Genomic DNA, 20,802 nt, shown 5'->3' on the forward strand with positions numbered 1-20,802 from the left:
ATGTCTGTCTGGTAATGTTCTCCTCCTAATACTACATTGCAAGAAAAATCCTCCAAATATTAATGAATTAACCTGTTGAATTGGAGATAGTTCACCTCCCACTCCCAATGACTTCATAAGTATCTGCTTCATTTACCTTTGGTAAATGAAATAAACAATCATTCATTTTCTGATACAGCTGTAAAACTAAAATCAGAAAAGTTTTTATAATAAATCATTCTAAAAATGAAACCTACATCTTGGAGTTGTGAAGAATATGTATTAAGTTTACAACAAACAAGAATGCACTTTTATGTAGAAAACTATGATTGCATAGAGTCTTCCTGACTAGTGACTTATATCAATTTGATTTAAATCAAATCCACCCTGTCATGAAGAAAACCCTTCAGAGCATGATCAGAAAGGACTCCAGGAGGATCCAGACGCAGACCAGTGGAGGAACTGAAGCTGAGATAGGAAGTGGCCCAGGGAGCAAGTACAGGAGCACCAGCCCCCTGACCACACAACTGAATTGTCATAGGGCCCTTGGTCAGAACCCAGTGGAGCAGAGCGGGCCAAGGTTTCCCTACCCCCAGCAATTTACCCATCACTGGGTGACATGGCTGTTGACTATCACCACTGGGCAGTGTTGTCAGGTCCAGACTTCAGCCTTGACAGTTATACAAAACTAAGTTATATCTTTCACAATCGCAAGAATTTCACTATAAAGAGACCTCATTAAAGCCACTTCCAGCTCAAAAATGGTTACCTGCCATTATTACAAACAGCTAAGATTACTATAACTGAAGAAAATTAAGTGTAACCCTCACACCTTCTGGGTGGGGTGCTGTGTCCCATCTAGTGGCACAGAGACCACTTAGAGAGAGTTAAATGAGTCTGCTCCACAGCCCTGGCTAACAGTCAGCTGCCTTTTAGCTCAAACAGTAGAGGCTCATGCACTAAGCTACAGAAGTCCCCGGTTTGATCCCACCCGCTGACAAGCAGGGTCTGTCAGCATTACATAAGCACAGAGATAAAAGTTATATTTAAATATAAGTTACCTGTCACTTTAAATGCTACTCCTTTACAGTAAGCCAACAATACTCCAATTGTGGGTTGTAACCCCAAAGTGGGACACAAGTTTGTTTTAAAAGGGTCACCAGGGTTGCCTGTGGCCAAAGCCTGAGCAACTTGCTTCATGGGGCCATCCATGGCATGGGGCCCCAGGCAACTGCCCTGCTTGCCACTCCTTAACACCAGTCCTGACAGAGCACTGAGGTCATATAGTAATTTTTGTTGTCAGAAGGGGGTCATAGTGCAATGAACTACAACTGCCACCCATCCTCATGTAGGTTCACTTTACAATAAAAAAAAAAAGTGGTGGACTGCGATTCCCTGTTCCCCCTACATAGATAATCAAAACAGTGAAGCAAAGGGTCTACCACTTGAAATAAAAACAAAACACAACCACACAAGCAAATACAATTACCACCTGTCAAGGTTCCTTCCCCACTCTGAACTCTGGGGTAAAGATGTGGGGACCTGCATGAAAACCTCCTAAATTTACTTTTACCAGCTTAGATTAAAGCTTCCCCAAGGTACAAACTATTTTACCTTTTGCCCTTGGATTTTTGCTGCCACCAAACGTCTAACCAGTATTATTATTAGGAAAGAGTCCATTTGTAAACGTCTTTCCCCCCCAAAAAATCCTCCCAAATGTTACCTCCCCCCTTCTGGGGAAGGTTTGATAAAAATCCTCACCAATTTGCATAGGTGACCACAGACCCAAACCCTTGGATCTTAAGAACAATGAAAAAGCATTCAGTTTCTGAAAAGAAGAATTTTAATAGAAGTAAAAGAATCATCTCTGTAAAATCAGGATGGTAAATACCTTACAGGGTAATTACATCCAAAACATAGAGAATCCCTCTAAGCAAAACCTTAGATTACAAAAAGACACAAAAAATGGAATATCCATTCCATTTTTTGTTATTTCCTGTGGTGGTATGAAGCCACCATAGCACACCAGGGTTGGTTTGCAGGTGGAAGCTCTGTCCTCAAACATATGGGCGTAGCTTTTCCAGAGTGTAGACAATGGCGTAACATTCTTTTTCCACTAACTGACCAGTTGCTTTCCCTCTCAGACAGTTTTTTGCTGAGAAACACTACAGGGTGGAATTCTTGATCTGGTCCTTCCTGCATTAAAACTGCTCCCACACCACGCTCAGACACTTCTGTGGTTACTAGGAACGGTTTGTCAAAGTCTGGGGCCCTTAGTACAGGGTCAAACATGAGTGTCACTTTAAGCTGGTTAAAGGCCTTCTGACACTCTTCGGTCCACTGAACGGCATTTGGCTGTTTCTTTGTGGTTAGGTCTGTCAGTGGGGAGTTGATTTGACTGTATTGCGGTACAAATCACCTGTAATAACCGGCCAAGCCTAAGAAGGGTTGAACCTGTTTCTTTGACCTTGGGACAGGCCACTTTTGGCTAGCATCCACTTTGGCCTGTAGGGGGTTGATAGTTCCTTGACCCACCTGGTGTCCAAGGTAAGTCACTCTGTTTAGGCCTATTTGACATTTCTTAGCCTTAACAGTTAGTCCTGCCTCCCTTATGCGCTTGAAGACTTTTTGTAGATGTTCCAGGTGTTCTGCCCAGGAATCCAAAAATATGGCCACATCGTCAAGGTAGGTGATTGCACATTCTCCTAATCCCACTAGACCATCTACAAGTCTTTGGAAAGTGGCAGGTGCACTCTGCAGCCAGAAAGGGAGTACATTAAATTCATACAGTCCGACATGGGTGGTGAAGGCTGACCTTTCTTTGGCAGATTCATCTAGCAGTACCTGCCAGTACCCCCTCGGTTAAGTCCAAGGTAGAGATGAACAGATCCCCACGTCTGTACCCTAGAGTTCAGAGTGGGGAAGGAACCTTGACATGGTGGCAGAAGTGGGGATTTTAAAGGTGTTTACCCCTCCCTTTATATTTATGACACCACCCATCCTCACTTTTTAGTTTATTGTAAAGGTGTAGCATTCCAAGTGACAAGATTCAAATATCACCCTCACATGGGTAAACTGACAGGTCAATTTACACCTTTCTTAAATATATTCTGCTTCAATGAAAAGAATTCATGCCTTATTACACCATAACAGTTGCAAACCCAATACTCCAAATAGGATATGATCTCTGATGACATTTGGCTTTTACAGTCAGAGCAAACAAACTTAAGGTAATCCAAATTATTTCTTCCCCTTGTCTTAATTATGTTCAAACAAATTTAATTATATAGACAGACACTTTTTACATGAACAGATATCCTACCCAGCATACTTTAAGAGTTTTTGTTATTAAACCACCTCCCCCCAGTGATTTTAGAAAGACAGACTGTTTGAGTGGCTATGGTCTAAAACAATACTAGTACCAACATACTATTACATGAAGGGACATACTGACTTGGTATGAATGTACTGAACATCTTTCCAAGCATGGCAGAGAGGATAAGAGAAGAAGCTGTTTTCTTACCCTCCCCTCAACCCAAAGTCCAAGGGGCCCACTGCAACAGTTCAATCATACTCTACCTACATCCCTGAACTTGGGTGAAGAGAAGAGGGGGGCCCCTGAGGCCCTGCCATATGAAGAGATGCCTTTTTTTTTTTAAGGCACTCAGAAAAAGCTTTCAAAAGGCCCTCCTCTCTTTCTTGCTTCTGAAAAGACAGCAAGTACCTGCACACCCCATAATAAAAAAAATTCTAGATTTTGTGGCAAAAACACTCTACATTCTTCAGCACTCCAGTGTAGCAGATGGAAGCTTCTTTGACAGCTCCAGGCAAGAATTTATTTAAAATTTCAGTAATGCCAAGAAAGGAGCCCCAGTCATGTCCACAGCCCCAAACACAGGAAGACTGAATAATTACTACTTGCCTCCTCATTTAATTTGATGTTAAATTTAATTTAGCTTACATTGCCTGTAAATTCTCTTTTTTAATAGGCTACAGAAATGTGTACTGTAATACATAAAACTGTACTATAGTAAGAAGTCAGGTGAAGCTGGACATTTTGACAGTTGAGGCTTCTGGCATCTGCAAAAGTCGTTTTAGCATTGACATGTTAGCCAAGTATTAAAATTAAATTAAAGTGAAATAGTTGGTGTTGACACCAAAAATGTAAATCACTACATTTCAAAGTTAGACTCCCATTCCATGCAGGGATGAATGGGGCAATTAACACTTCAGAGTCTGCACTAGTTTAAATTTAATTCATGTGACATTAGTACTGTCACATTTACAAAGCACTTGGGTACTACAGTGATCAGCAACAATATACACTCCTGGAGGAATTCTGTGCCACTGCGCAATGCAGAATTTCAGAAAATTCTCTGTTCCCCCTGCAGAATTTCTGGACGCCATTAGGGGCCACTGGACTCTACAGAGCCCAGCTTGCAGTGAGCAGAGAACCCAGCCTGGAGGGACTGGAGGCTGCACTCTTTGATCCTCATTTTCCCAGGGACAGGAGAGGGTTTGGGAGAGACAGCCAGCTCTCGCAAAGGGTAAGGAAGGGTAGGGCTGCACCACACTATGTCCCCTGGCAGGACAGGGAAGAAATTTGGGGGAGTAAAGGTTCCCAGGGTGCTGGTGTCTGGGCCAGGGGCTCTAGGAGGAGAGGGGTGCTGGTGTCTGCCACAGAGCCCCCTCCAGCAGTCCATTACTGGAACTGGGTTGTTGTAGGAGTTTTTTTTTAATTCTCTACTCCTGGGGGAAACTTTTTTGCTCATCTGTATTGTTGACAGGTATTTTGAAACAATCACTCCAGTTTCAATTGTAATTTGTGTTATTTTGACAAATAAAATATACAGAATTTTAAAAATATTGTGTGCAGAATTTAATTTTTTGGTGCAGAATTCCCCCAGAAGTGAATATAAAACTCTAAGAAACAGATTGTTTGGATGGTTTTCTTTGCAACCACATGGGCTAGAAACTTGCTTGTTTTAAAATGAAAGCATGGATTCTTAAGTACACTTACAGTTCACCAGTAGCATAATTTGCTGAAGAATATACTAGATTTTGGTGTTAGGAAAGAAGGAAGTTGGGCTAAAAAACAAAAATAGGTAAGGTCTCTAAGCAGTCACTCCTCATGTTTGCACTTAAAAATGTAACTTCCAAAGAAGAGACATTGGATTTGTCCTTGTGTGTTTCTTTATGCTGCATTAAAGAGACCTGAATGTTGTTTTCGGTTTTTTAGAACATTTTATTCTACTTGGAGTTATTTTTACATTAGAGATTTAAGTCTTCTAGCCTAAACAAGACACGAAGCCCTTATCTGCATGTTAGACAATTTAACACCTAATATATACAGTAACAAATAGAGTAGTTTTTAAAACAGCTTCTCTCTGTCTTTATTAGATTCTACATCTTGGTTAGCCAAGAGGATATTGGAAAGCTTTATAATATTGTTTTTTTTTAGGGTAGAGATGACCCTTAATGACTGGAAAATTAGTGAAATTGTGACATCACAAGACATACATAAATAAAATTTAGTTGTTAAGAGGGAAAGAAACCACCTAACAATTTAAAATTAATGTGTTTGTTTTTTGTTAGGACCTGTTTAACTTCATAACTAAGATTTTGAAAAGACTATGCATTTGTTAAAGATTTAATGCCATTGCTCATTCAATTAAGACCACGTCTTCATTATGGAGCCTATAGTAGGATAGCTATGGCACTGTAGCTATGCCAGTATAACCCTGAATTGTGATGGAAGGGGTTTTTCCTGTCACTGTCAGACCACTACCTTCCTGAGCAATGCTAGCTAGGTCATCTGAAGCATTCATCCATCAATCTAGCTGTGTCTACAACCAGGGTAAGGTCAGTATAGCTACAGCAATCAGAGGGTATAGATTTTTCACATCCCTGAGCATCATGGCTATGTCAACCTAATTTAAGTGCAGGCCAGTTCTGAGCATGTAATGCCTCAGACCAAGCTACTTTACACTTCTGTGGCTTGTTGGAGAACCACTGAAGATCAGATTTTACATTCCTAGTATTTAAGAAAAAACAGTGAAAATATTTAACTACTTTTTAGGCCTTTTTCATATACATAAGTTTATATTTTTAAGTTAGAAAACCATGACAGTTAGTGGCCAGTTTGGCCTCCAGTCTACATTAGATCATTTTAGGGCTGCTATAGCTTAAGGCGCTATTGTAGCATTTGTTGGGAAACATCAAATCACAAGTCACACTTGGCCTACACTAGGAAAGAAGGACAGAGCCAGCCAAACTAGCTCTATGCCAACGAAGAATTCCCTAGTGCTGATGGAATCTCCACCTGCCCTCATATAGCAGCTTTTGGATCCTTTTTGCCAAAGGAGGAACCATGGATCAGGCCCTAAGTTCTTCCCTTCTTTCAAGATAGAAGAAAAATAGTAAGTTGCAGAATAAAGCAGGTAAGCTACAGCATTAAAAAAAATTTAGAAGACAGCTAAAACAAATAGAACATGCTGTCATGTCAAGGGAGATGGTGTCTGTTTTAACAAACAGTCTATGGGTGTGGCTTTAAAATAATTAAATTGATTCGGACATGATTGAAGAGCACAGAGTAGGTCTCCCACTACAAATCTTTCACATGCCAAAGAATCTGATTCAAATATCTTCTCCAAAACTTAGACAATTGTGGACAAAAAAGTAGTAATCCTGCAGACATGCTGAAATATTCAGAGATGCTTTCTTTAGACAATATTAAAAAAAAGATACAGTGAACACTAATCAAAGTATCTTATCTAATCTTCAAAAATAGACAGTCCAGTTGGTTTTGAGCCCTAATGCTAGTTAACACACTAGTTAGTCTACAGAACATATTAAACAGCCTGTGAAATAAAAAACAAGCACTGGTAACCATAGAGAAGGAGGGAGTTTTAAATGCCTTCATAAGGCACAAATAAATATCAGGCTTCACTTATTTGCCTGTTATTAGTGCCAGTGGCTTGTCATTTTTAAATACAATATAAAAATTAACTATTTGACTGAAAGTTATCTACCTATTTGAATACTAATTGGTATCTGAAGGAGTCTGAAACATGATGCTTTCATATTTTATGACTTTAAGACTAAAGATTTGAAACATCCATAAACTAACTGTTAGCCTCTTGGGTATGTGAAGGATGGTTGCCACAAGTGGATCCTGGTGGTCTATTTTACAAACAAATCATTACCGTTTCCATCTTGGGTGGTCCAATCCACATGTTGAAGCACAGTATTATTGGTTAAATTCATATGCATCATAACCACACAAGTCAGAGATGCTTATTTCCCATGCTACCCACCACACTGCATGTCTTTGCCAGATCCTGAGTCATCACTGCCACTCTTCCAAAGACCCAGGTTATCAAAACAATGTTCTCTCCCCATCCTCAGTCAACCCCTTAAAGATTGGTTAAATTTCTCCCTTATTCTTGAAGAATTAAAATTTAGCTTCTTGCAACAAGTCTATTCATGTGTTCAAACAAGAAGGATGAGACTTTATATATTTGCTTTCATCTTCTCAACAGTATTACAAATCTAGGTGCTTCATGTATTATAAAATTGATTTCTTTTAGTCAATAAGAAACCTAAAAACTGCACATTTTAATTAAAATATAGATTAAAATTCAAGTTATGCCCACTAACTCTACCACTACAAAATTATGGCAATATCCCAGGATGTAACTGAAATCTACAAAACCTAGTCTTCATGTACTGATACCATTGCTTTATTTACTTGGCTCAATCATTTTCTTTTTGAGCTGGGTAATGTCAAATTAATTTTCTGTAGCCTATTTCCTAACATTGCTTCTGATGTAAATCTTTTCAGAACCTAAAGTTCGGCTGAACAGGATTATACTGGAGGTCTATTTATGGTAAATTGTGTGTTTAAAGAATTAAAAGGTCTCCCCATACTTTTTGTAAAACAGTCTGCAGAAAACCTAAGATTTCATTAAAAAATGAAAAGGAGTATTTGTGGCACCGTAGAGACTAACCAATTTATCTGAGCAGGAGCTTTCGTGAGCTACAGCTCACTTCATCGGATGCATACCATGGAAACTGCAGAAGACATTATATACACACACACACACACAGAGACCATGAAACAATACCTCCTCCCACCCCACTGTCCTGCTGGTAATAGCTTATCTAAAGGGATCATCAAGTTGGGCCATTTCCAGCACAAATCCAGGTTCTCACCCTCCACCCCCCCACACACAAACTCACTCTCATGCCCACCTTGATTATCATGCACATTGTAGGGAGAGGGGTCACTTTGGATAAACTATTACCAGCAGGAGAGTGAGTTTGTGTGTGTGGTTTTTGGAGGGGGGTGAGAGAACCTGGATTTGTGCAGGAAATGGCCCACCTTGATTATCATACACATTGTGAAGAGAGTTGTCACTTTGGACGGGCTATTACCAGCAGGAGAGTGAGTTTGTGTGGGGGGGGGGTGGAGGGTGAGAAGCTGGATTTGTGCTGGAAATGGCCCAACTTGATGATCCCTTTAGATAAGCTATTACCAGCAGGACAGTGGGGTGGGAGGAGGTATTGTTTCATGGTCTCTGTGTGTATATAATGTCTTCTGCAGTTTCCATGGTATGCATCCGATGAAGTGAGCTGTAGCTCACGAAAGCTCCTGCTCAAATAAATTGGTTAGTCTCTACGGTGCCACAAGTACGCCTTTTCTTTTTGCGAATACAGACTAACACGGCTGTTACTCTGAAACCTGTCATTAAAAAATGAAGGCTTCATTTGTAAATGTATTCTTCAGAATGCAAATTGATGAAATGTTACCTTAAAGTAGACATTAGGGACAGGAATCAGTAAACCAACATATATACATGTCTCCTAGTTCAAAGTTAATATCCCCTCACACACACACTGCAGTCTGTTGCCCAACTGAATGGCACAAAGTGAAAGCAGTACGCTCTTACTTTTATTTCCACCTCTTAAGAGCTAGCCTAAAGAACACTATGTCTACACTCCAAAAAAATATCCACAGCAGCAAGTCTCAGAAGCTGGAGTCAACTGACCTGGGCTCACAATCCAATGCTAAAAATAGAGTGCAGATATAGGGGTTCAGGCTGGAGCCTGGTCTCTGAGACATAGCTCAAAAGCCAGCAATGGGGGTGAATCAGTTGATCCAGGCTCTTAAAGGCATATTTACATTACAATCTTAAGTGGGCCTAAGCTAGGTCGACCTACAGCCACCGCAGGAATTAACGTGGTGGCTGTAGATGTCCACACTAACCTCCTTCTGTTGGTGGTGCACATCCTCACCAGGAGTACTTCCACTGACTGAAGAGGGGCAGTGGGGGGGGCTGAGAGCCAGGACTCTCAGCCCCATGCAGCTCCCTACTAGGAACCCAGCTGGCCCCAGGGCTTCTTGCCTTCCTGTTCCCAGCTGGGGGAAGCTGCCCAGGGCTTCTCACCTCCAGCAGGGAGATCCACACCCAGAGTCCAGCTGACATGCTCTCGGTGGGGAACCAAGAACCAGACCAGCAGGAGGTGGACAGCTGGGCTCTGAACTGGCTGCTGGCAGCCAAGAGCTGGGACTCGGGGGGGGGGGGGGGGGGGGCACAGTAGGGAGCCCATGGAGAAGCCCAAGCTAGCAGCCTGGGTGGCAATCTGGCTTGGAGCAGAGACCTGGTGCCAGGGTTTCTTGTCAACTTCACTGCTCCAGCCTAGCCATGAAGTTGACTTACATCAGCTGTTGGCTGTCTTGTAACGCAGTGCCCTATCTACACCAACACAAGCCCTATGTCTGTTGTGGAGGTGGAGTTATGATGTTGGTGTAGTAGGGCACTTACATTAGCAGGAGCAAGGCTATAGTATGTACACTGACATAAGCTGCCTTATGTCAACCTATGTCGATATAACTGTGTAGTGTAGGCCAGGTCTTGGACTTGCTGACTCAGGTCTTTTTTGCAGTCTGAAACATACCCATAGTGGAATCAAGAGGATGGGGAAGAACAACAAGAACAGGCATAAATCAGGATGAATGCAGTACTGCCAACTCCAAGCGTTCAAACTGAAACTGAATTTACGAATGTCAAGTTGACATATGTACCTCTACAACTAGAATACAGAACAGTTGACCTTGCTGAGTAAAAGGAAGTCTAAATCAAGTGTATATTTATTCTGATTTAAATTAGGGTCAAGCCATGCCCACATTTGACTTCTTGGAAAATATAAATTTTAAAAAATTAAATGTTGTCTGCACCTTTATGACAGTGTACGCTTCTCAGCATTCATCTGAAAGCCAACTTTCTATATATAAAAAAAGTCCTGCAGGCACTTAATACAGAAGTAGACTCCTTTGGCAAATTTTATTTAAAAACAGTTCCGTTATATATGCAGTAAAGATTTTTTTGTTCTTGTTGTTGTTTAAAAAAAAAAAAACATACATACATTAGGGCTCCAGACTGCGACTGACTCAAACTTCATATACTTAGCCACCACGCATTTTGGAAAAGGGATATAATTTCAAGTACTACCATAGTAAGCTGCAAAACACAAAGGAACAAAAACCAAACACACTAAGTAACTGATTAGCCCTCACAAAAAAAAAAAAAAAACCACACACACGCATCTTAACTTTAGATCCAAAGTTAAGGTTTCATCCTAACCACCACAGGATTCTATCCAGACAAAGACAGCTGAAGCCTTCCAGACCACAAGACTACAGATACTGGCTATCAGCAGGCCAACCTATCCAAGATAGAAATCAACACCTAGGCCAAAGTTCCACAGAACAAAATAGATTTCCCCCATCTTCTTCAAGCAACTCCTAAAATTCATCTCAATGAACCCCATGCATCACAATATCTTTCTTCCATGTCTCTCTACTAAAGGTGCACAGCCCACAAGTATTCATTCCCAAGCCATAGAGATGAAATCCACATCCCTGCATAGGATGTGGAAGTGAGAACCTACCAACAACTACCTAGAAATCAAATGGTATATTGGAGGAATACTTTATGTCTGTTGCCGAGCTCTACTGTAGCAGCTCCTCCCCAACCACATCTCCTCTTGTGTAGGACAGAAAGACACTGGTGAGTCGAAAGGGAAAAGGGCTGATAGTAATCTGCAAGGTCAGGTCACTTTGAAGCCATCATCAAAGGGAATATGCAATTAAAGCACTTCTCCTTGAAGATGTCTTCCCCAGTTAACTCCATCCCCCCACCTCACAAACCTTCAGTTCTAGGTTTCAGAGTAACAGCCATGTTAGTCTGTATTCACAAAAAGAAAAGGAGTACTTGTGGCACCTTAGAGACTAACCAATTTATTTGAGCATAAGCTTCCGTGAGCTACAGCTCACTTCAATGTAATAATGATAGACTAAGAATTATACAGTTGGTGATGGAAAAGAAAAGTAACCTCCTCAAAACTGGTTATGGTCAATGCAATTGCGTTGCCAGGAGTACCCACAGCACTTTTGGAAGTCAACACTCATAATGGCTATTTTAACCTGTAAAGAGCCACATTAAGTTAGATGACGAAAAGGTATCAGATAGTTACTGGTTTTGCACATTTTGCCTTACCACTAAGATCAAATCAGACAAAAATCAAAGATGTTTTTACTTCTTTTGGTGAAAGTAGGTCAGTGATATCAACCGTTTATAAAAAATGGACATGTATGTCTTGATTAAAGTACTTTGCGATGGGGACTACAGTCTGCAGAATCACTGACTTTTTGTATTCATCATCCCTATTTCTAGCTGGAGACCCAAAAGTTTACCATTTTTGCTCCTGCATAATATTTCCCAGCTGAGCAAAACTGGCAAACTGCATGGTGTTCTGTCCATTTCCCATTAGTAGGGTGGATTAAAAGTTTATTTGAGTTATACTGAGTGTGACAGGGTCAGGCCAGATGGCTATAGGAGAGTGCTAGAAGGTAGATACATTAGCCCCAGATTCAGCAGGTTCTTTCTCCCCAAGTAAGATAATGGGCTGTTTCAGAACCATCAGGAAGTTGCTGGAACCAACTAAGGCAGGCAGGCTGGCTAATTAGAACACCTTGTTTAAAGAGGACCTCACTTCAATAGTAAAGAGCATGCGAGGAGCTGGGAGCAAGAGGCACACAAGGAGTTGAGAGTGAGAAGCTGTACTGCTGGAGGACTGAGTATAAGTATCATCAGGAGGAAGGTCCTGCGGTGAGGATAAAGGAGGTGTTGGGAGGAGGCCATGGGGAAGTAGTCCAGGGAGTTGTAGCCGTCATACAGCTGTTACATTGTAAGGAGAGTGATCACTTTAGATAAGCTATTACCAGCAGGAGAGTGGGGTGCGGGGAGAGAAAACCTTTTGTAGTGATAAACACCCATTTTTTCATGGTTTGTGTGTATAAAAAGATCTTCTGTACTTTCTACAGTATGCATCTGTGGAAGTGAGCTGTAGCTCACGAAAGCTTATGCTCAAATAAATTGGTTAGCCTCTAAGGTGCCACAAGTACTCCTTTTCTTTTTGCGAATACAGACTAACAGCTGCAACTCTGAAACCTGTAGACAGCGGTGATCCATAAGGCCCTGGGCTGGAACCCAGAGTAGAGGGTGGGCCTGGGTTTCTTCCCCCCACCTCATCTTCCTATTTGATACAAGAGGAGTTGACCTGGAGTGTGGGTCCCACCAGAGGGTAAGGTCCCTGGCCTGTCCCCTGACCCACTAGGTGGATCAGCAGAGACTACGGGGATTGTTCTCCTCCCTTTCCCCATGCTTGCCAGTGATTAGGTTAGATGAATGAAAGGCAGGTTTGAGCCACTAGCAAAAGTGGCCAAACTGAGGGCTGCCATGAATCTGAGGCGAGCAAATCTGCCAATAAAGCGCAGGACCCACCAAGGCAGAGGAGGAACTTTGTCACATAAGGTTTATTTTTTAAAAGAAGATTTAAAATTAAATATGAATTTAACACAACATATTAAAGGTGTCAAGGCCTAAAATGATCTCTCAAACGATATAAATATGTTCAATCAAGGAGCCTATCAAAAATTTTGAGTTAAAGACATCAGAGGAAAATACCTAGCGTGAGGTCAAGCTTTACAAATATGGCACAACTGATCATGCACTGTATTAAGGGCTTGCTTTAATAAAATAAATTTTATATGCTGTTGCGTTTAATTAAATTCCAGTTATCATCTTAATGCAGCTTAACACATCACGAGCAAAAAATTATCTAGTAAATAAGTAATATAGTATTCACCATTTTCTAACATACTAAAAATGTACAATTAATAAGAACCTGGAAATATTAAGCTACATAATTGCTTAAGTAAATATACACAGTTACGGCATAACCAGTGTAAAGGCTCTAGTTGTAAAAATCAACTTCTTGTAACTGTTAGATCAAGAATTGGGAATGCACCTTTCCTTAGAAAATAACTAAAATATGAATGGAAAAGTTGATAGATTTATAACCAAGGCTTTTTACTTGGTGATTTAAATAATTTAAAATCACCTTGATTTAAATCAATCCACTCTGCACCATTACTACAGGGAATTCAACCACCCAGGACCACAGGAAGCACCAACTGAACAGTTACTCTTGTATTCCACCAAGATGTGGCAGAATAAGGAAGAAGAGTTTCGAAGGAGGAGAGAAAAGGTGTGCAAATGGCAAGAAGATCCTTATTGGTAAAACCTCTTTCTGGAGAGGATATCCTCCCTCTTCCCTTTGTGTGGGGGGGTGGGGGGGAGAAGCATGGAGGGAAGGTAGAAAGGAATCATGCTTCCCCATCAAGTTGAGACATTTAGGAATTAAGGATGAAATCCAGTTTCAACCCATTAGCTGTCAAGTTTACCATTCAATTCCTGGATATCTGATCACTGAGTCAACAGAACAGTTGGATACAGATTTCAATTATTTCTAAACTTTTCTATTTACCTTGTTAAAACAAATACTGGCTAAACAGCTGTTAACCACAGAGAGTGTAGGTCTGGCAATATGTAAAAAGTGTTTTGCAAACATGTTTTTGTTCACTAATTATTCAAAAGCTATTTCATGAAGGAGAAATCTTTCATTAATTTGTTTAGGAGCTACCTCATACAATAAGTTAGGGCATTAACCTTTCACTCCTGAAAATCTGGGCTCAAAACCTATTTTGAGTCAAAAGTGAAACTAAGTCTAGTCCCATTCAAGTCCCCCAGATCGTCTGCTCACAAAACTAGATCACTACACAGAGAGAATTTGGTATTTGACATTTTTGTAGAGGTCCAAAAGTAGAATATCCAGGATAAACTAGATCAGGATTGAGGTGCACTCTCAAAAAGTTATTGAAGTACACATATGTGCTACATTATGGCAGATTCAAGTGAGTGTTATTTATTAATTTCATTACCACAGGATTCACTCAATTCTTCAGAAAGGAAAACAAATCAAATATTTCAGAATTTGGATTTAGTAACTTCTAGTTTTCAAAACTGAAATAGCTGTTGTAAGGGAATGTTTGTATTAAAAGACATCAATACTAAAATACTTTGAAGTAAGTTTCAGAAACATAAAAAAAAAGAGTTACCTCAAGACTACCACAAGCAACTGCAATATTTAAAACTAGCCTGGAGTGAATACAAAACATTCAGACTAATCAAAGGCCTAGAAAGAGTCCAAACACTTCACTTCTGAAGTTCTCCCAGTCCAAAAATCATATGCTAACAGGAAGCAATGGCAAACAAGTATATTTAAATCAGAGATTTCCATGACCTATAGTTTACATGTTATCTTTTCTGAAGCATAAAAGCTGATAAAATTACCAGTCATTTTTTCCCTCCACTCTCTAAAACTGCACAAGATCCATAGGTTTATGGACTACAAATCAATTATTCTTATTGTCGCTGTTTTACAAGATTTTTTTTTAATCTTAATGGAATCCTTTTGTATTTGGTAGCTGAAAACTAGATGAAAAAATCATTTAAAAATATCTCATGGTAACCACCACCTTGTACTGGTCAAAATGAAAATTTAGATCTAATTTACTCTTAGTTTCTGAATTTCCTCTCAAGCTTGAACAGAAATAGTTTTAACTCAATTTCACTTCCATATTCTCACTGACAAGCAGCCTGCTGCAGTGTTCTGGCTACAGGGTGGAGGAATTTTAAACTTAAAAACACATTTCAATTCCAATTAAAAAAACAGATCAAAATAAGACACCCAATATGAGCTTTTTAGAAGCTAGTTTTTAATAACCCAAATTTGAACTTGAAATCAAATGAATATGGCTGTGTTACTCAAGTTTCAAGACAGGTTTCAGAGTAACAGCCCTGTTAGTCTATATCCACAAAAAGAAAAAGGAGGACTTGTGGCACCTTAGAGACTAACAAATTTATTTGAGCACAAGCTTTTGTGAGCTACAGCTCACTTCATCGGATACATTAGTCTCTAAGGTGCCACAAGTCCTCCTTTTCTTTTTTCAAGTCTCAAGAGTTAGCCACAAACCTAATACCGGCATCAAGCACAACTCTCTCCTGGCCACTGCACCAAACCCACACGCAATCTCCACTCTTATGTTGTGAGAGAGGCAAATTAATTTGTTTATTTAACTTTTAAAAATAAAAAAAAAAGTTAAATAATCTCCACACTGAAGTTGCAAGAAGCAGAGAAAGGAGACACGGGAGAGATGTCCTGCCATCCTGAGATGGAGAGGCTGAAGATATAGCTGCTCCATGGATTCCTCCTATCAGGAAAGCGCATGAAGCCGCTTGAGAAAGGACCAAAGATGTACCTCCTACCCGAGAGAGCTCTTATTAACCCTTCTTCACACGTGGCCGATGAAAATGTGTTTAAAGAAAAACAAACAAGGCTTCACGACGAAAAAATCCAGCCCACGCTGTAACCGCTGAGGAACCACAGGGCTCGAACCTGCTCCCCACGGATCAGCAGGAAACTAATGTACCACAGAAGCACGAGCGGTCTCCAGAGCCCGGAGACCTGCCATGCAGTGCGGAGCGCGAAAGCCACAGGGTCCTTGGCCCGTCATGCGCAGGGCTGGCTGTCAGACGCGCGGCCCCAAGGAGGCTGGGCAGCCCCTCTGCCCGCAGGGCAAACGGACAGGGACAGACGAGGCTGCCGCCTTGCTCTGAGAGAAACCTCCTCAGCCAGGCAAAGATGGGGAGGGGGGGTGACATGGGGCCCCACGCCCGGCACGGGGCATTTCAGCCCGCACCGGGGGTGTAATTGACTGGGTCCCCCTCCCCCACCACGAAGTGGCCTACACACAACAGAGACCGAAGAGGGGGGCTGTGGTGCCGAGCGCCTTTCCCAGCCTCACCGCCGGGCTGGCCATGCCCGGCCAAGGAAATGAGCACGGACTCGGCTACAAGGGAGGAGGAGCGCAGCCGCCCTCAGCGCGGGATCGGGGCGCCCTGGACGAAGCGGGTCTCGCACTCACCGGCATCATCTCCGGAGCGGTTCCTCAGCCTCCGTCGCTCCCAGCCGCCTTAGCTGCCGCGCGGGCTGCTTCCCTCAGCGGCCAGGGGAAGCGGAGACCGTGGCCGCAGCGACGAGAGGCGCCTCTCGCTTCCCCACAGGCCTCGCTTCCCGGTGGCTGCTGCCCACAGCGGGGAGAGGGCGGCGGCGGCCGGGCTCCCCAGCCCCTCACTTCAGCGCTTCCTGCTCCGCGTTCCCTGCCGCTCCGCCAGGCCAGGGGTTAAACGACAGCGCCGCCTCCCCATTGGCCGGGACGGAACGCCTCGATCGAGGAGGGGGATGGGGCGGAGGGGGGGGGGGGTAAAAGGCATGCGCGCGCGCGGGGCCTTTAGCCCACGTGACACCAGCAGCGCGCTCGCTCTCTCTCTCTCTCGCTGTGCTAGTGTTGTTATTATCCGCCCCCAAGCGGGGCCCCGCCCCCGGGCACCTAGGTTCTCCCCCCTCCCATCCGTGCCCTTTATTGTCAGGTGTCCTAGCCCTTTCCCCTGTCTTCTGCGCCTGCCTTGTCACCCCAGACCCTCTCCCGTCCTCTGCTGCCGGGCTGTGTCCGCTCCTCCGCGGCGTCGCCCGGCCTCTCCCCAGGGCCCGGCCCGGCCCGGCCCGCCACCACCACTTTTCCTCACGCTCGTGTGCAGCGCCTGCTCTGCCCCCCACCCCAGCCGCGCTCATTTTCTGCTGACGCCGCACCCTGGGCCCGCTGCAGGGGCAAACTGGGCCCGTCCCCGCCCTGTTCCCAAGGCAGCGGACCTGGCCTGCGACTTCCATCTCCCGAGCAAACGTAGGCTGTCCCCGCCTCCCCCCGCTGCTTGCCATGTTCTGTGTTACTGTTGCTTCCCATCACTGAACCGGGGCGCTAACAGGCGCTCTGGGGTCCAGGCTCTTGCCCCAGGGGGGCTGCAGGAAAAAGGCCACTCTACAGGGCCATTTGTCGCAGCGGAGCTGACAGGCTTCCCGCAGGCGTCACCCGCTGCTGGAATGTGGGGAATGCGGATTTGCCGGGGCAAAGTCCTCAGAGCGTCCCCATCCCCGCCTCCTCCTGCCCTACACTGAAAGCAGGCTGCAGCGACAACTGCAGGAAGGAGCCGGAGGAAGGAGCCCTCAGTGAAGGTGTAACCCTTCTGATCAGCGCTCTCCGGAGGTGCGGGAGTGCGGCGTGCGACGTGAAGCCTGAAGGACAAAAGCATCCTCAAGCAATCCATCTGACAATAAGTAAATAACAGAGGTTGTTTAACTGTTACAGGAAAAAGACGAGATAAAATAATGCAATAATATTTCTTTATTTCTAGCACCCTGTCCCTGGGCATCCTACAGGATCATAATAGCTACACTGCCCTTGAAACAGCTGGCTGCTGTCCGCCATACAATAGTGCATAACAATAAGGGATGAGAAATGTAGCCAAGGACACTGATGTAATGATTCTATGGTTCTCATTGTTCACAAATAAGTTTCAAAGGCTTCTTTGGAAATCACTTCGTGTAGCTTTTAAAAATTGTTTTGTTTTGCAGAACTATAAAAATAAAGTTAATTTAACAGCTCGGAAGATGTTAATCTGTTATGAGTCAAAGCAGCAAAATAAGCCTATTCTATTACATATATACAAATATCATATGGTTATGTAAGTCTTACCAACATTTCTCTTAGTCTAGAAAAAGATTAATTAGTCATACTGTTGGATCTACTGTATGGATCAAAAATCCTCTTTTGTTTGAACTGCTGATTTCTGTGTTCTTCATTTCTTTCAGCATATACCATGTAAATTGTTTGTCAAGACACTGAATACTTAAATATAATTGGAGGTAATTTTTAACATGTTAAATAGAATAGGCTGTTAAAAGGTAAATTAAAGATTTTTAGCTGAGAGAGCCAGCTGGAGATTTGATGACTCTTATGAACCCTTGGAGCCCACAATACAACCAAATAATATTTTATTTTGGTTCTGCAGGTAGAAGAGAGTGGGCTGAAAATCCTAGACTGAAGGTCATGTGGTAACTTCAGCTGCTTATTTAATATACCATAAATTTATTCTGACCTTTTAGCAGTGCGCATAGCCTTAAAAAGACAGTTCATAAATATCAAAAATTGTATTGCATATCCATGTGTCTCAATGCACCAGTTCTCATCTCTGTTTTGAATGTTGTAATATGGCCACCTTTGAGTTGCCACCTTTGAATAAAATTGTCCTGGTGGACAAACCTGTTGGCATCATAACACAATGTTTTGTCAACCTACAATTATTTTGCAAGTATTATGCAAAGTGCTACTAGCTGGCAGTAAGATGTAGGACAGTGACATCCTTGTAAACTAATTCCACCTCCCGCAAAGATTTAGGAATAGGAAAGACTAGGATAATGGGACATAAGAAAAAGACAAATTCAGATTTACTCAGAATTGCTTTATTAACCTGGAGCTAGGCAGATCTAGAATAAAATACACTATACATTACCATAATTATTGATATACCTAAAAATAAGCAGTTATTTAACTATATTCTTCCTCAAATATATTCTAAATATTTTTAACAAACTGGTAAAAATCATGAACAATAGCAGTGAATGGAGTTTCCCTACCTCTCCCAGTGTTTATATTGCAAAATCCTGAGTCTAATTGTGGCTAAAGGACCATTTTTGAAATTCTTTGCCCATCTTTATTTTTCCAAATGTATGCCCTCCTTGTTATTCAAGGTGAAGTTTGGTCAATGGTTCTCAAACTATGGTCTGTGGACCACTTATTGGTGGTTGTGCAGATAGCTGACTGGTGGTGATTTCTCCTCCTTGTTTTCAATAATAGCATTAAAAGAAGTTAAAAATACAATAAATACTTTAAAAATATTATTTTGCCATGTAAACAATTGCTATATGTGCTGCTGCTAATGCTACATGAGTGGTAATGCTACATGAGTGGTAATCAGAGAGGAGGTGGTCCTGTGGTTAGGGTACTCACCTTATAGATGAAAAACCCATGCTCTTGTCCCTTCTCCTGTCAGACAGAGGGGGAATTAAACTGGGCTCTCCCATGCCCCTTGTGAGTACCCTAACCACTGGGCTAAAAATTATAAAGGAGACTGCTGCTGCCATTGCCTTCTTTCTGCTTCCTCCCGCAAGATCCTTTTGTGTGGAGCTGGCATGCACTGCTGCTGTTCTTGCAAGAAAAGAGTTAGGTGCTGTGGATCCCAAACAGAGATATGTGCCTCCCTCCAACTCAGACTTAGGTGCTTAACTCCCCAAGAAGGTTAGGATTTAGGATACACCCCTCTCCATCACATCTACAATTATTTAACTTAGGCAGCTCAGACTTTTCTGGATCTCATTCTCGGGCATCAGTATGTCTCCGACTCCATGCATTGTATAGAGAGCATAGGCACCTAACCTAGAGTTTGTGGATTCCACTGGTTGGCTGGGGGTGCTATCCATGAAGCAACTTAGATGTCTAAACTCCAGGTGCCTAACTCCCTGTATGCAGCACCACTGTGATCCACAAAATTCCTATTTGGCTGCTGCTTAACTTTCAAGGTTCCTAATCTCACTTGTTGCCTAACTTTCCTGAGTAAGAGTTCCTGAGGTGCTTAAGTTTTAGACCCTGATGCATGCATGCTGCTGCATCTCTCTGGGCCCGTGGTTCCCAAACTTGTTCCGCCGCTTGTGCATGGAAAGCCCCTGGTGGGCCGGGGCCGGTTTGTTTACCTGCTGCATCCGCAGGTTCGGCTGATTGCGGCTCCCAGTGGCTGTGGTTTGCTGCTCCAGGCCAATGGGAGCTGCGGGAAGCAGCGCGGGCCGAGGGACGTTCTGCTCTAGGCACGTGGGTGCTTATCCCCTGCCAAATCCCAGAACTAGTCACAAATGGAAAAGCAGGCATTAGTCCACCTAAGTCACATGCAGGGCCTGATTTGGTAGGTGGCTTCCGAGCATGCCTACTAGGTCAAGTCCCATTCAAAAGCTGTCTGGATGACATGGTGGTCTTATAAGTTCTGGCCTCCTGGTTAGTGCACTTACTGGGGATGTGGGTGACCCAGGTTCAATTTTCACCTCTCTCTGAGAGGAGGAAGAAGGATTTGAATAGGGGTCTCCCACACCTTTCAGGAGGGTGCTTTAACCACTGAGCTGGAGGTAGTAGAGGGTTCCCTCAGTCTCTCCTCTTTAAACTGTTTCTCTCTGGATAAATATTTAAATAGCTATGGGGCCAGAGAGAGAACAAGTGCAAGAATTACTCTGTAGTTCAGTGGTTGGGGTTCCTACATGGGAGGTGGGAGACCCTTCAGCCAGTCCCCCTTCTCCAATTGTTCTTTCGTTATTTAGCCCCAGTGAACAGTTTCATCAGGAGAGATTGAGGGAGCCCCAGATCAGAATATCCCAGAGCTTAGTGATTAGAGAGCTCTCCTGAGAGATAGGAGACCC

The 20,802-nt window shown here is 42.9% G+C and overlaps 1 protein-coding gene across 8 annotated transcripts in view; it reads right to left on the reverse strand.

The window, feature by feature from the left end:
* PPP1R13B (protein phosphatase 1 regulatory subunit 13B) overlaps positions 1-16,695 on the reverse strand; it is a 139,281-nt gene extending 122,586 nt beyond the window's left edge. For 4 of the 8 annotated variants that reach the window (XM_073349763.1, XM_073349762.1, XM_073349761.1 and 1 more), the window contains exons 1-2: positions 16,373-16,694; positions 10,408-10,502 (exon numbers count right to left, since the gene is read on the reverse strand). In XM_073349763.1, the coding sequence (XP_073205864.1) occupies positions 10,408-10,443 (36 nt within the window). In that variant the 5' untranslated portion in view covers positions 10,444-10,502; positions 16,373-16,694. Of the gene's footprint in view, positions 1-10,407; positions 10,503-16,372 lie in introns of all 8 variants that reach the window. The other 4 variants (XM_073349758.1, XM_073349757.1, XM_073349755.1 and 1 more) reach the window with 2 other exon arrangements.
* Positions 16,696-20,802: the final 4,107 nt, after the last annotated feature.

The sequence above is a fragment of the Lepidochelys kempii genome, chromosome 6, assembly GCF_965140265.1.
Source record: "Lepidochelys kempii isolate rLepKem1 chromosome 6, rLepKem1.hap2, whole genome shotgun sequence".
NCBI lineage: Eukaryota > Metazoa > Chordata > Testudines > Cheloniidae > Lepidochelys > Lepidochelys kempii.